Below are 15,840 nucleotides of genomic sequence, written 5' to 3' on the forward strand. Positions count from 1 at the left end.
TATGCAAGAACTATTTAGGGAAGAAGCAGGCAGCTGGTATTCTATCTGTAATGGAGTGGCCAGCGCAGTCACCAGATCTCAACCCCATAGAGCTGTTGTGGGAGCAGCTTGACTGTATGGTGCGCAAGAAGTGCCCATCAAGCCAATCCAACTTGTGGCAGGGGCTTCTGGAAGCATGGGGTGAAATTTCTCCCGATTACCTCAGCCAATTAGCAGCTAGAATGCCAAAGGTCTGCAATGCTGTAATTGCTGCAAATGGAGCATTCTTCAAGCAATGTTTGAAGGAGAAAATTATTATTTCAAATAAAAATCATTATTTCTAACCTTGTCAATATCTTGACTATATTTTCTAGTCATTTTGCAACTCATTTGATAAATATAAGTGTTAATTTTTAATGGAAAACACAAAATTGTCTGGGTGACCCCAAACTTTTGAACGGTAGTGTATCTTTGTTTTGAAGTTATTATTCTGCAATCACTTTTTTCTGTATGATTTTATGATATGTTCCTCTGACCTACTGACATCGCTATTTCGATTGTATTCAAGTGAATGTAATGTGTAACTCCCTTTATCCTTATCATTTTATGCTTCTCCCTTTCAAACACTTACGAACTCCCTGTCTGGCCTGCCAGACGCGTTCTGCTTTGCCACTTGGTAGCATTACGTGTTTGGCCTGCTGTATTACTGTCTATGATCTTGTTTGTTTCTAGTTCATACCAGCTACTGCGGCATACATGCCACATAGTCTCTGTACGCTATGTGCTTTCTGTCACAGTCACAGAGTATGTGGACCCACTAGGCCGCTCCGCCATAGCGGAGAGGCAGCTGACCAGGTCACAGTCTATATGAAAGTCAATAGCAACGCTTGGGTACCTGAACTAGTCCAGACGGTGGCTGTGGCTTCAGCACGGATGGGGGCCTGTGCAGCAGGTAGCGCCAGACGTGGCGAGCAGTATCCGATGTGGCGGAAGACGCTGGACGTGGCAGAAGACAGCAGGTACAGTAGACATGACTCCAACACTGGTAGGCACAGTAACAAGAACAGTACGGGATACAGGAACAGGTAACGGGGCACGGGTAACAACTGGAACCGGAAACACTAAGGGACCATTTGCAAGACAGACTGGGATAAACTAACAAAGCACAGGCAAAGATCAGAAGGGCTGGGGCCTTCTAATAGGCCAGGAAATCATGGGCCGTTGATGATGATTATTTCCTGATGTGCGCGCGCTGGCCCTTTAAGGACGGGCACGAGCGTGCGCACCATACGGGACACAGCAGAATTGAGCGGAAGTGAGCACTGGCGTCTCCTAGGAAGGAGATGGGGACCAGCGCTCACGGATCCATAGCTGTGGGCGTCAGGAGGTGAGTGAACCCGACGGCCCGTGCCAGACATATTTTGCTTTGCCACTTGGTAGCACTGTGCGTCTGGCCCGTTGTAATAACGTTCGTGCTGTTATTCTCTAGTATGCCCCTGCTACTCCTAACTATGTTACATGTACTCATTGTATGCATTATGCTTTCTATTATGCCTAATGTACAGATCTTCCTATCCATTATTTGTCCAGTGCTCGAACGCCCGGCCTGCTAGACGTCTCTAGTTTACATTCACTGCTGATAAAAGTACCTGTGAGTGACGTCACAGCGTGATCTCTCGAGAACACGCTCTGTGTCTGCACTGCCAGAAGCTGGGCGTTCTGAAGAGAAGTGGATGATACTTCTCGTCAGAACGCCCAGCTAGTAAAAGTAGTAAAAACGCCCCGATGTACGCACATAATACACGCCCAGTTGGACTTTTACTTTAAACACGCCCACTTGGACTTTTTGCAAGCCTCATTTTCATAAATACAAAAATGGTCATAACTTGGCCAAAAATGCTCGTTTTTTAAAAATAAAAATGTTACTCTTATCTACATTGCAGCGCCGATCTGCTGCAATAGCAGATAGGGGTTGCAAAATCTGGTGACAGAGCCTCTTTAAACTCACACTTTCCCGACTTCCATGGTGCTTATGCTCATGAGAAGAGGAGTTGTTATTGCCTTTAGAAAGTATCTTCCTTTCATCTGTACCAAGGAAATTATTGATCCTACTGGTCGCTATGTGATATTGGTAGATTCGCTATATGATGTTGATGTGTCACTAGTAGGCTATTATGGCCCTAATGACTTCCAAACACGCTTTTTTCCCACTTATTTAAGCTCATAGAAGCTCATCGCCAGGGTCTCTTACTGGTCATGGGTGACTCATATATAGTAATCAATCCCTCCTTTGATAAATCCCCGGCTCCGAGTTCATCTACACCCCATACGCCCTCTTCGGAATTCAAAGACCTGCTACATCTCCACAACCTACATGATATCTGGCGTGAACTCAATCCCTCCACAAAGGATTTTACCTTTTACTCCTGCCCTCACTCCTCTTTTAGCCTCATTGACCACATTTTAACATCCCAAAGATCATTACCACTTTGCTCTAAAGCTAAGATTTTAAGCACACCCTGGTCTGACCATAACCCTGTAGAAGTTTCACTTTCTTCTCTAGTCCCGCGGGGGCCTCAATGATTCCCTCTTGTCCTCTAAAGACACCTTTGCACAAGTTGAAGTAGCTGTGAAAGAATACTTTGAACTTCATGAAGGGTCCACATCTTTCCCAATTATATTGTGGGAAGCTCATAAAGCCACATTGCGAGGTGCCCTCATTCGTTTAGGGTCAACTAAAAAGAAAAATAGAGAACGGAAAATTGCGGATTTATATAAAACCTTGGAGCAACAGGAACAAGTACGGAAACAGAAACCCTCACACGCTAACAAGAATTCTATGGATGCCACTAGGTTAGAATTGAATCTTCTCTTGACAGAGCAGGTTGAAAGAAAACATAAATGGTCTAAACAACGTTATTACTCACAAAGCAACAAACCAGGTAAACTCCTGGCTCATCAATTGAGGGTTCCTGTCTCACCAAAAGAGAATATTAGATTGAAGACCAACACGGGCATTATAACATCTGATCCTAGTAAAATTACCTCTCTATTTCAAAACTTCCTCTTCTCCACCATTTGACTCCTTGAACGCGGAAAGCCTATTTGCCAACTCGACCTTTCCGGAGATCTCGCCTTCCAACCTTGACAACTTGGAGGCCGAGATATCTGAATCAGAGGTTCAGGAAGCCATCAAGTACTTGAAACCCTCCAAATCTCCTGGCCCAGATGGTTTCTCCCCATTATATTATTTTAAAAAAACTCCCCATTATTAACTCCATATTTAACCCAACTCTTTAATGCCCTTAGATCTGGCACTACCCCTCTTCCACCCACCCTTCATGCCCACATAGCAATGATTCCCAAACCCCAAAGAGATTCCCTCCATATTTCCAACTACAGGCCAATGTTCCTATTAAATACCGACATTAAACTCCTGGCCAAAATATTAGCGACCCGGATTAATCACTTCCTTGACGCGATTATCCATGGGGACCAGACTGGCTTTGCCCCGGGCAGACAGACTAGTGACTCCACCAAACGAGTTATATCTTTGATCCATATGGCTCGTAAAAGAAATGTGGCTTTGATGCTCCTTTCGCTTGATATACAAAAGGTCTTTGATACGGTTTCCTGGTCCTACATGGATTTCGCCTCGGGGAAGTGAGGTTTCCAGCGCCACTTTATATCCTGGGTGCATGCCCTCTATTCTACCCCTACAGCCAAATGTTTGTTATGCCGGTTATCATTCTGATCCTTTTTATTATTGAACGAGGCACGAGACAGGGATGCCCTCTTTCTCCCATCTTATACATCCTGGCTCTTTAGCCCCTGGCCATGATTATTAGTCAAAATTTGAACATTAGGGGATTGGAACTAGCGGGCATGCACCATAAATTATCCCTTTTTGCTGATATGCTGATGATACTCTCCCAACCCAATATTTCCCTTCCCAACTTACGGAACACTCTATCAGATTTTGCCTCAATATCTGGCCTCACTACACCGCGTTCCAAATTATTATGCAAATGTAATTTTCCCTGATTTTCCTAAATAGTCGTCAAAATGACCGTCCGTATAATCTTCAAGCCATCAACCGTTGGAGTATAATGCAAATTTTATTGAACAAATCTAATGATAACAGATTTTTTTTTAGAAGTAAAAAACTCAAAATGCACTGTTTAAAATGTTTTGATCTCTGTTGTGCATAATAATTTGAAAGGTTGTAAAGAGAACTAAAATGGTAATTTGTTGAATTTGCAGCATCAGGAGGTCATACTTACAGAAATCAAAAGCTCTTTCAATAAAAAAAAACTTAGCAGGCCAAGTTACATGTTAACATAGGACCCCTTCTTTGATATCACCTGCACAATTCTTGCATCCATTGAATTTGTGAGTATTTGGACAGTTTCTGCTTGAATATCTTTGCAGGATGTCAGAATAACCTCCCAGAGCTTCTGTTTTTAGGTGAACTGCCTCCCACCCTCATAGATATTTTGCTTGAGGCTGCTCCAAAGGTACTCAATAGGGTTGAGGTCAGGGGAACATGGGGCCACACCATGAGTTTCTCTCCTTTTATGCCCATAGCAGCCAATGACACAGAGGTATTCTTTGCAGCATGAGATGGTGCATTGTCATGCATGAAGATAATTTTGCTACGGAAGGCACAGTTCTTTTTGTACCACGGAAGAAAGTGATCAGTCATAAACTGTACGTACTTTGCAGAGGTCATTTTCACACCGTCAGGGACCCTAAAGGGGCCTACCAGCTCTCTCCCCATGATTCCAGCCCAAAACATGACTCCACCACCTCCTTGCTGACGTCGCAGCCTTGTTGGGACATGGTGGCCATTCACCAACCATCCACTACTCCATCCATCTCGACCATCCAGGGTTGCACGGCACTCATCGGTAAACAACACAGTTTGAAAATTAGTCTTCATGTATTTCTGAGCCCACTGCAACCGTTTCTGCTTGTGAGCATTGTTTAGGGGTGGCCGAATAATAACTTTATGCACACTTGCAAACCTCTGGAGGATCCTACACCTTGAGGTTCGCGGGACTCCAGATTCACCAGCGGCTTCAAATACGTGTTTGCTGCTTTGCAATGGCATTTTAGCAGATGCTCTCCTAATCCTATTAATTTGTCTGGCAGAAACCTTCCTCATTATGCCTTTATCTGAACGAACTCGTCTGTGCTCTGAATCGGCCACAAATCTTTTCCCAGTACGATGATCACGCTTAAGTTTTCTTGAAATATTCAATGTTTTCATACCTTCTCCAAGGTATTGCACTATTTCACGCTTTTCGGCAACAGAGAGATCCTTTATCGTTCCCATATTGCTTGAAACCTGTGGCCGGCTTAATAATGTGGAACGTCCTTCTTAAGTAGTTTTCCTTTGATTGGGCACACCTGGCAAACTAATTTTCACAGGTGTCTGAGATTGATTACAATTATCCAAAGAGCCCTAAGACACAATACCATCCATGAGTTTAATTGAAAAACGAATAATTAAATATTTATGACACTTAAAACCAATGTGCATAATAATTTGGAACACGGTGTATAAACCCCTCAAAATCTGTAGCATTAAATATTAACCTTTCTTCTGAAGCCATGCATTCCCTTCGTAGTCACTTCCCCTTTCAATGGGCCAAACAATCACTGGAATACCTGGGCATCCACCTAACCCCCTCCTACGACCAGTTGTTTTCTGCTGTATCCTTCCCTTATCCGTACTCTCACCTCTTCTCTGGTGTCCTAGCAATCTACATATCTTTCCTGGATTGAGTGCATACATGCAGTTAAAATGATTATCCTTCCCAAACTTTTATATCTGTTCCAAACCCTGCCCATTAAAGTCCCACCACACATATTACGTCTCCTTCAAAATCATATTTTTTCATTTATTTGCCATGGCACGTGTCCTAGGATATCCAGGTCCATCCCCTACTCATTGAAACCCATGACGTGCCGGTACATCATGGAGCTGGAGGGATTTGATGTATGGAGCGGGCTCACGCACTGAGCCCGCTCCATACACTGCAGGTGTCCGCTTTTGACACACTGCTATAACGGCCAGGAACAGCAATTTCGCTGTTCCTGGCAGTTTAAAGGGGTTGTGCCATAAAACACATGTATACCCTATCCACAGCATAGGGGATACATGTGTGTTTGATAAGGAGAACGGGGACCGAAAGTCACCAAGAGCGCTGCATGAGAAGCTGTGACTTCTGCGTTCTGTGTCCAGCAGCTTCATAGAGATCAATGAGATTCTTGTGCACGTGTGCGAGCGGCTCTCCATTGATCTCTATGGAGCTGCAGAACAGATAAGCCGGACACAGAACCCGGAAGTCCAGGCTTCTCATGTAGCTCTTTGGGTGACTTTCGCTCCCCTGTTCTTATTGCTGTGGGTCCCAGCGGTTGGATCCCCAGCGATCTCACATGTAACCCCTATTCTGTGGATAGGGGGATACATGTGTTTTATGGCAAACCCCTTTAACTAGTTAAATGCCATGGTCAATAGTGACCGTGGCATTTATAGGGGTTTTTCTATGAAGGACATTTATGACATATCCACAGGATATGTCATAAATGTCAGGTAGATGCGGGTCCCACCTCTGGGACCCGCACCTATCTCTAGAACGGGGCCCCCTAAACCCAGTTCTAGCTTTCTGTGCTCTACCGGCCACTTGATTACTTGTGGAGTTACTGAAACAGCGTAACTCGCATAAAACTGAACAGTAGTTACGGAAACAGCGTAGTTTGCATGCTATGCTGCTTCCATAACTGCCATTCACTACTGTGGGAGTTAGGGAAACAGCGTAGTTACGCTGTTTCAGTAACTCCACATGTAACCAAGTGGCCGCTGGTTCAAGTCCCCTAGGGAAACGAATAAAATGTGTAAAAAAAATTAAAAAAAATGTTAGATACATTTTTAGGAGTGTAAAAAAAAAAACCTTTTCCCATTTTTCCCCAAGCACAATGTAAAAAGTAAAATAATTTTGTCCCGCAACAAAATAAGCCCTCACACCGCTCAATCGATAAAAAAAATATCAAAAAAGTTTTGGCTCTCAAAATGTGGTGAAACCGAATAAATAATTTCTTAACAAATAATTTTTTTCCTATTTTCGGTTGTCTAAAACCTGGGTGCGTGTTATGGTCAGGTGCGTCCGAAAAATACGGTACTTAGGGTTCATCGCCTTCTCTCACCCACTCATTCTCAGATTCTCTCGTTCTGTGATTTTCAGACCTCTAGACAGGTCCCCAGTGGTGAGTTGTTTCGATATCTGCAGCTCAAGAACTGGATTCATTCTCTCCTCAGCAATAAAGCTGAATCTGATTCTTATTCTCAGTTCGAGAGAATCTGTGACACATGCCCAGCCTCTAGGGGTGTAATATCCATACTATATAAATGGCTTCTCAGTAATCCAACCCCAACTACTCATACATATGTTGATAGATGGCAACGGGATTTGGGGACAACGATTGAACCAGCAGATTGGCGTGCTATTTGGAGCACAGTTTCACACTTCTCCACACGACTATTATGGAGTCTGCCTATAAGGTCATGATGCGGTGGTACTTGGTCCCTAGCCGATTTGCACATGCATTTCCTACTTATTTTGCCTCCTGCTTCTGTGGTTGCCCCTCACCCGGCGACATGCTCCACATATGGTGGTCCCGTCCTAAGCTCACTAGATTCTGGAGCAGAGTTTTTGGCCTCATCCAGAGCTTATTTGGTATAATTTGCCGTAAGGATCCCAAGTTAGCTCTCCTTCATCTCAAATGCACTGAGTTTACATATGCACAATCTAGCTATTTTCCTACATTCTTCTAGCCGCCAAAATGACTATTGCTCGCTCCTGGAAAAAAAACGCTTGGTTACTTTTGCAGATGTCAAATCCAGAATGGATCACATATTTATTAACGAAAAGCTCACGAGCATTTTTCTTGACAAGATTACTAGGTTTGAGAAACTTTGGTGGCCCTGGATCAGTTACGCCTACCCGAATCTACCCATCACCACGATTACTGAATTGTGATCTTTTTCTAGACCTCTGACCGACCCATTCCTATACCCCTTCAGATTTCCCTTCCCCCTTTTCCTCCCCCTCTCTCCTTTTACTACTTATGATTATTATTTGTTATTGTAAATTTTTCTGAGACTCTGTGATACCTGTTCTGATTCATTGCTGTATCATTTGATACTTGTTGCTTATTAATCTTTTGCGTAAAAGATTTATATTTATCTATTTTTTTTTTTATTGTAAAATCTCAATAAAACTTGTTGAAATCAAAACTTGTTGAAATCAAACAAGATATCATCTATATATCTTGACCAAAGGGGAGTATAGTGTCATGACCAGAAGTGTTAAGGACAGTTTCTCTCTCCCACAGCCCCAGGAACAAATTGGCATAGGAGGGAGCACAAGTCGCCCCCATTGCCGTACCTTGGAGCTGCAGGAAGAAGCGATCCTTGAATGTTAAACAGTTATGTGTGAGAGAAAAATCCAACAAAGATATCACAAATTCAATAAGATCGGAATCATAATTTGTCATTTGTAAAAAAAATATTTAGGCGCTCGTACCCCATGGTCATGACTCATGACAAATAGACGTGTACATGGACTCCACGTCGCATGTCACTAGAAGCCTGTCATCATCAAGATGTAAACCATCAAGACGTCGCAACACATCAGTTGTGTCCTTTATAAATGAAGGTAATGTCTCCACACATTTCTGGAGAATAAAATCAATAAATCTGCAGATGTTCTCACAGAGACCACCAATGCCTGAGACGATAGGACGGTCCGGGGGATTGGTGGGATTCTTGTGGACCTTTTGGTTACAAATATAAGGTTGGTACAATTGGGAAATCAACTACCAAACCCTCTCTGAGTTTAGGGCTAATGATTCACTCATCCACAGCTCTTTGTAGTAAAGTGTGAAGTTCTCTCTTAAAGGATGAAGTGGGGTCACAGGATAGATGGCGATAGCAGTGTGACATATTCAACTGCCAAAAGGCCTCACCTTCATACATTTTTGCTGACCAGATCACAACATTCCCCCCCCTTGTCTGCTGGTTTTATCACAATCTCTTTAAGGTCACTAAGTACTCTAATAGCCTGTCTTTGGTTGTAATTAAGATTATAGGCCAACCCATTATACGGCATTCGTTCCAAATCACGCTTGACTATTTTGAAAAATATGTAAATTGGAGGACAAACGAAGAAAGGGGGGAATTGCTGAGAGCGGCGGCACAGATGCATGGGTAATTTTGTCAGTATCTGCATCTTGTTCATCCAAGAGAGATACAAGAGCATCAAAAGTCAGTCTTTCAGCAGGTGAGTGGGCAAAATTAGCATAATCTCGCCTGCTGAAATGTTTTTTAAAAATAAGTTTCCGAGAGAATAGTGCAATGTGTAATTGTGTCCGTAAAGTAGTCTGACAGAACTGTCTGTGTATAAGCGGAATTATATAGGTTAGTTAAAGTTCGAATTATTTCTGGAGACAGCATTTTATAAAATTCAGCTGAGAATTCATCCAGCCCTGGCGTTTTACCATTTACAGATGCCTTAATTACATCACGGACTTCCTCCTCTTGTATAACAGAATCTAACATATTTTGCTGTTCCTCTGTCAGGAAGTGTGAAGGAAAGATCTAATTTTTAAGGGGTCCGCTGTGGCAGCTTGATATAAATCTTCAAAGTAGTCCTGGAAGATTTGCACTATTTTGTCCGGATCAGAGGTTAAGCTCTCTGAGGATCACGCAGTGTCAGGATGGGTTTGTATGGTTTCTTTTCCTTTGCCATAGTGGCTAGTAAAGATCCTGCCTTATTTCCCCATCTATAGAATCTATTCTGTGTGTGTTTGACCTGCCATTGTGCGTTCGTTTGTACAAAAGTGTCTAGGAGATGTTTCGCTGTTAGGTATATTTGTTGAGCTTGAGGGGTTGGGTCCTGAGCATATATTAACTTGGTTGACCGCAAAGACGTATGTAGTTTGCTGAATTGTTCCCGTTGTATTTTTATCCTATGTGGTATGTAGCATATTATGTGACCTCGCATTACGACTTTTGCCATTGCCCAGAACAAAGGTGCGTCTCCCAGGTGTTCCATATTATCATCCAGGTAGTTAGTCCATTGTATCTTTACATAGGATTTAAAGTCCTCTGAATCTACCAGGTATGATGGGAACCTCCAGAACATAGTTCTCTGTCGAGGTATGGCTATCCGGAGAGACATATGTATAGGTGCATGATCTGAAATGGTTATTGGGTTAATTCGGGATACGAGATGGTGTGTAAAGAGTGTAGTGGATATCAAAAAATATTCAATATGAGGAAATGTGTCATGTGCCGCAGAATGGCATCTGTATTCCCGCGAGCTTAAGTTTGTGATCCTCCAAGGATCGCACAAACCCAGTTGCTCCTTAAAGTGGGCAAGGGAGGAAGTGGTAGAAATTAGTTGTGGACCTTGAGTAGTTTTGTCCAGATGAATGTCCTGTACCCCATTAAAATCTCCCCCTATAATGAGGTTATGGGTGTTATGGGGTAGTAAGAGCTGCAGAAGATCCGTATAAAAAATGTGTTCATCATGGTTCGGGGCATACAGATTAACCAAGATATATGCTATGTTATCTATTTGGACTCGGAGTATAAGATACCGACCCTGAGGATCTTCGATAGTGTCCTCCACCACATGTGTCAGACCCTTCCGTAATAGAATGGCTACTCCCCTAGAGGAGGAGCTGTGGGAAGCTGTATAACATGTTTCCAACCAGGGGGCTTTTAATGTACCCGAGTGGTCTTGCCTCCAATGTGTTTCTTGAAGAAAAATAATATCAGGAGATGATCTTTTAATATGTGTAAGAACCTTTTTCCATTTTATGGGAGTATTGAGTCCTTCTACATTCCACTAATAGAATTTTATACCCGAGGGAGTGCGATATGTATCAGTGTTTGTACTCATCTGTGTGGTGTTAACCATGGCATCTCGGTAAGGTCATTCGTTATGACGCGGTCCCATTCGGTCCCAGCGAGCCGCCGGAACAGCTGAACCCCAAGTGGCATATGAGGGCTTTGGTGTAGATCATATGTCATCAGAAATATAAGCAAGGTTAAGAAAAGAGAGCTTGGCTGGCTCCAAACAATAAACAAAAAAACAATCCAACAGTTCAGGCATTAGTACACAGTACATCTGCAATTCAACAAGTTTTTAAAGGAATGTGCTAAAGTGGGGACTGTCTCTCCCCCTAATTATGATTTGCTATTCTCCGCCATCTTCCATGTGAAGGTGTTGCCTGGCAACCAAAGGATTGTCGAACGTTAGTGATCTTGTTCCATCTTTTATTCTCGGCTTGGCCGGGTATATTAGTTGAAATTTCGTGGTGTTCTTCTAGCTCTTTACAGATGGGTACAAAAGTCTTTCTCTTTTGCGATACTGCAGCTGAAAAATCTTGGAACATTAAGATTTGGTTACCCTGAATCCGCAACTCCCTTTGCTGTCTATATGCCCTCAGAATTCTCTCTTTTACCGACCAATTTAGATATTTTGTGATAACCTGACGTGGTCTGCTACTTCCGTTGCCCCTGTTGGCATCCAGGGGGCTAATTCGATGCGCTCTTTCAATTGTCAGCGGGTCACTCAGTGTCTCCAGCTTCAGAGCCGCTGGCAGTTCCTTAGTGAGATCGTCTAAAAGATATTCCCCTCCTACACTCTCTGGGATGCCAACGAAGCGCAGATTGTTTTGACGATGTCAGTTTTACAAGTCTTCCACCTTGTCTCGGAGTGCCACCTCCAGTGTCTGGCTGCGTTGTAGAGTGGTTTCAAGGTGGGCAATAGTTTGTTCCGTCCCTTGTACCCGAGTTTCCAATTCCACTATTCTCTGCGCGTTATTAGTAATTTAAGATAGTGCGGAATTTATTGAGGCATGGAGCACTTCGAGATGTTTGTCAAACAATGGTATCAATAGTTGTTATACTTTATCAGCCAGCAAGGATGCTTGAATATCATCCCTATTAGAAGGTCCTGGGGGACTAGAACTAGGAGAGAGGTTTGGAGAAGTGATGTCATCTCCTGAAAAAAAGATCCGCCGTGTTGGATATTTCATCAGGTGAAACTTTACTCTTAGTATTGGATGTTTTGGAAGTGGCCTTGTCGTGTTTGGCCTGCAGCTTTTGTTTATGCATTTTTTGTGGCATGGTAACCTCCGTTCCTGATCTTTGGTCAGCTCGCAACTTTCTGCCAGATGATTTTGTAGTTAGATATCTGTCCATAGCAAGGTCCCAGCGGACCGTTTTAAATTCAAGGGAGAGGCGGAGTTATAAATGCAAAATAGGTTACATCAAGAGAGCACAATCCCCATGTACATATTTCTATTGCCTCATTTGTGGAATAAGCGTCCTCTAGTTGTGATCATCTAGTTAGAATATGGAGGAAGGCAGTTTTCCCAATATCTGTGTAGTAAAAGGGAGCGCGATGATCCAGTCGGTAGTGATTACCAGAGGTAGTACAGTATCCTGTGCATATAATAGTATTCTCAGTATAAACAGTCAATGGATGTCAGTTCGCACATAAGAGTATAGTGCACTTCAGTGTCGAGATTCAAAGTTACAAGGATGTAGTGAAATCTACAAATCATTCACTAAATGGTGTCAGACACTGTGCAATTTCTGCAGTAAGTTGTAAGTCATATCTAAGGGTTTCCAATTCACACGCAGGGAACAGTAGTTTTTAAGGAACGTTATTCTCCCCAAGTCACATAGATAAGGTGTCTCATATTAAAGCAAACCACATCGATATGTTGTCATACAGTGAGGCAAGTAGGGTAGCAGTGCAGAGTACTTATCCGTATCCAGGCGGTGATGTAGTGTCAGATACCAGTGAGGTGTCCTGGTCGGTCTTGCGGGAATGTGTGAGAAGTCGTCAGCGGTCAAGTACTGCAAATCATCCTACTATGCTGAGGGGAGCAGTGCTAGAAGGGACCCTTACCTCTCTCCACCCTTTCGCCGGCAGTCGTTTGCGTCACCTCCCTTGTAGCGTGTTAGGGAATTCGGCCCTGCCCTGGATCCCGCGGCCTGTCGCTCAAGATAGCGGGTAACGGCACCGACCCTCTAAGAGCGCTCTCACGACTTCGGTGCGTAAATAATGAGCTCCCGCAGCAGTGTAAGGCTGTCTCCGGGGTGTAGTCGTGTCTCGTGTCTCATGTCTCAAAAGCCTAGGATGCCTGATCCGGAGACTAGATGCTGCAGCGTGGTGCAGGAGCCAAGTTAAAACGCGGCCATCCTGGATGTCCCGCCCACTGGAAGTCCATCAATATATTTTATTTTGTAATCAAAGTTTTTTTTTTAAGCCAAAGCCAGAAGTAGAATCAAAACAAATTACTTATACTTCTCCTTCCTGCTTGATCCATTTCTGGCTTTGATTTAAAAAATAAAAAAAAACCTCTGAAACACAAATGCATTTTTGAGGCAGTCTGAAATGAATGTTATAAATTTTGTCTGCTTTGTGGTTTAAAAAAAAAGCTAATGAAATTCATCCTAATCCTAACAGAAAACTCCAGTAAGAAGTCTGAGGGAAACTTCATGCTATCGATAAATTATAAAGTAGAAGATGAAGATATGCAGCAGTCTTCAGGAGAAAACCTCATTACCCTTAATGTACATCCAGGACTACACAGTACAGATCTATCATATATTTCCCCTAATCATGAGGAACCTTCTCCTGACCAATCACAGATTGTTACCACAAGTACAGCTCAGAAAGGCAATAAAAAGTTTCAATGTGGTAAACAGTTCACAAAAATCTCAGGTCTTTTAACACACAGAATTCACACAGGGGAGAAGTCATATTCATGTTCAGAATGTGAGAAATGTTTTACATATAAATCAGGTCTTGTTAGACATGAGAGAATTCACACAGGAGAGAAGCCATATTCATGTTCAGAATGTGGGAAATGTTTTACAGGAAAATTTTATCTTGCTGTACATGAGAGAATTCACACAGGGGAGAAGCCGTATTCATGTTCAGAATGTACGAAATGTTTTACATATAAAGCACATCTTGTTCTACATGAGAGAAGTCACACAGGAGAGAAGCCATATTCATGTTCAGAATGTGATAAATGTTTTACACAAAAATCACATCTTGTTATACATGAGAGAAATCACACAGGAGAAAAGCCGTATCCGTGTTCAGAATGCGGGAAATGTTTTACAGATAAATCACATCTTGTTATACATGAGAGAATTCACACAGGAAAGAAACCGTATTCATGTTCAGAATGCGGGAAATGTTTTAAAGATAAATCACATCTTGTTATACATGAGAGAAGTCACACAGGAGAGACGCCATATTCATGTTCAGAATGTGGGAAATGTTTTAAAGATAAATCACATCTTGTTATACATGAGAGAAGTCACACAGGAGAGACGCCATATTCATGTTCAGAATGTGGGAGATGTTTTACGCAAAAATCACATCTTACTGTACATGAGAGAAGTCACACAGGAGATAATCCGTATTCATGTTCAGAATGTGGGAAATGTTTTCCATATAAATCACGTCTTGTTATGCATGAGAGAATTCACACAGGAGAGAAGCCGTATTCATGTTCAGAATGTGGGAAATGTTTTACATATAAATCAAATCTTGCTGTACATGAGAGAAGTCACACAGGTGAGAAGCCGTATTCATGTTCCGAATGTGGGAAATGTTTTACACAAAAATTTAATCTTGCTAAACATGAGAGAAGTCACACAGGAGAGAAGTATTCGTGTTCAGAATGTAGGAAATGTTTTATTACTAAAGGTAAACTAAGGGATCATCAGAGAAATCACACAGGGGAGAAGCCATATTCATGTTCAGAATGTGGGGAATGTTTTATTACTAAAGGCAAACTTAGAGACCATAAGAGAAGTCACACAGGAGAGAAGTACTATTCATGTTCAGAATGTAGGAAATGGTTTAAAGATAAATCCAGTCTTGTTAGACATGGGAAAAGTCACACAGGAGAGAAGCCATAATTCTGTATAGAATGTGGGAAATGTTTTACATATAAATAAAGTTTTATTGTACATGAGAGACATCACACAGGAGAGAAGTATTCATGTTCAGAATGTGGGAAATGTTTTATTACTAAAGGCAAACTTAGAGATCATCAGAGAAGTCACACAGGGGAGAAGCTGTTTTGATGCTCTGTATGTGGAATATATTTTACAAGGATATAAGTTTTTTAAATGCAGAGAATTTACATGAAACCATATTCTTGTTTAGAATATGAGAAATAAGATTCTAGGAATTGCTCATCCAGGGAACAGTCATACACCATGGATCAGGAAAAAGAGATCATTCACCTTGTCAAAGTCCTACAGTCCACACAACTTCGCTCACTAAGTATTTCATGCAGTAGGTAAGCAAGCTAGTACGTCTAAAAAGTAGAGATAGGGAAGGTACTCAGCTAAGATACCAGAGAACTCGCCACTTGATTCCGCCATTATTTTTTGGGTTCAGTTTTTACGTCTTTCACCATGTGGTATAAACAACAACTTAACTTTATTGTGTGGCTAAATACGATTACGGTGATATCAAATTTATATTGATTTTTTTAATATATTTTACTACTTTAAAAATAGAAAAACTTTGTTTAAAGAGGCTCTGTCACCACATTATAAGTGCCCTATCTCCTACATAATCTGATCGGCGCTGTAATGTAGATAACAGCAGTGTTTTTTATTTTGAAAAACGATCATTTTTGAGCAAGTTATGAGCAATTTTAGATTTAGTTTCTTAAAGACCAACTGGGCGTGTTTTTACTATTGACCAAGTGGGTGTTGTAAAGAAGTGTATGAGGCTGACC

General features: G+C 42.1%; 1 protein-coding gene across 1 annotated transcript in view; it reads left to right on the forward strand.

The window, feature by feature from the left end:
* Positions 1 to 15,627, forward strand: part of LOC142662291 (uncharacterized) — a 50,754-nt gene extending 35,127 nt beyond the window's left edge. Inside the window, exon 5 of the mRNA XM_075840471.1 lies at positions 13,536 to 15,627. Within this exon, the coding sequence (XP_075696586.1) occupies positions 13,536 to 15,007 (1,472 nt within the window). The 3' untranslated portion in view covers positions 15,008 to 15,627. The remainder of the gene's footprint in view (positions 1 to 13,535) is intronic.
* Positions 15,628 to 15,840: the final 213 nt, after the last annotated feature.

This window comes from Rhinoderma darwinii, chromosome 1, assembly GCF_050947455.1.
Source record: "Rhinoderma darwinii isolate aRhiDar2 chromosome 1, aRhiDar2.hap1, whole genome shotgun sequence".
In the NCBI taxonomy this organism is placed as follows: domain Eukaryota; kingdom Metazoa; phylum Chordata; class Amphibia; order Anura; family Rhinodermatidae; genus Rhinoderma; species Rhinoderma darwinii.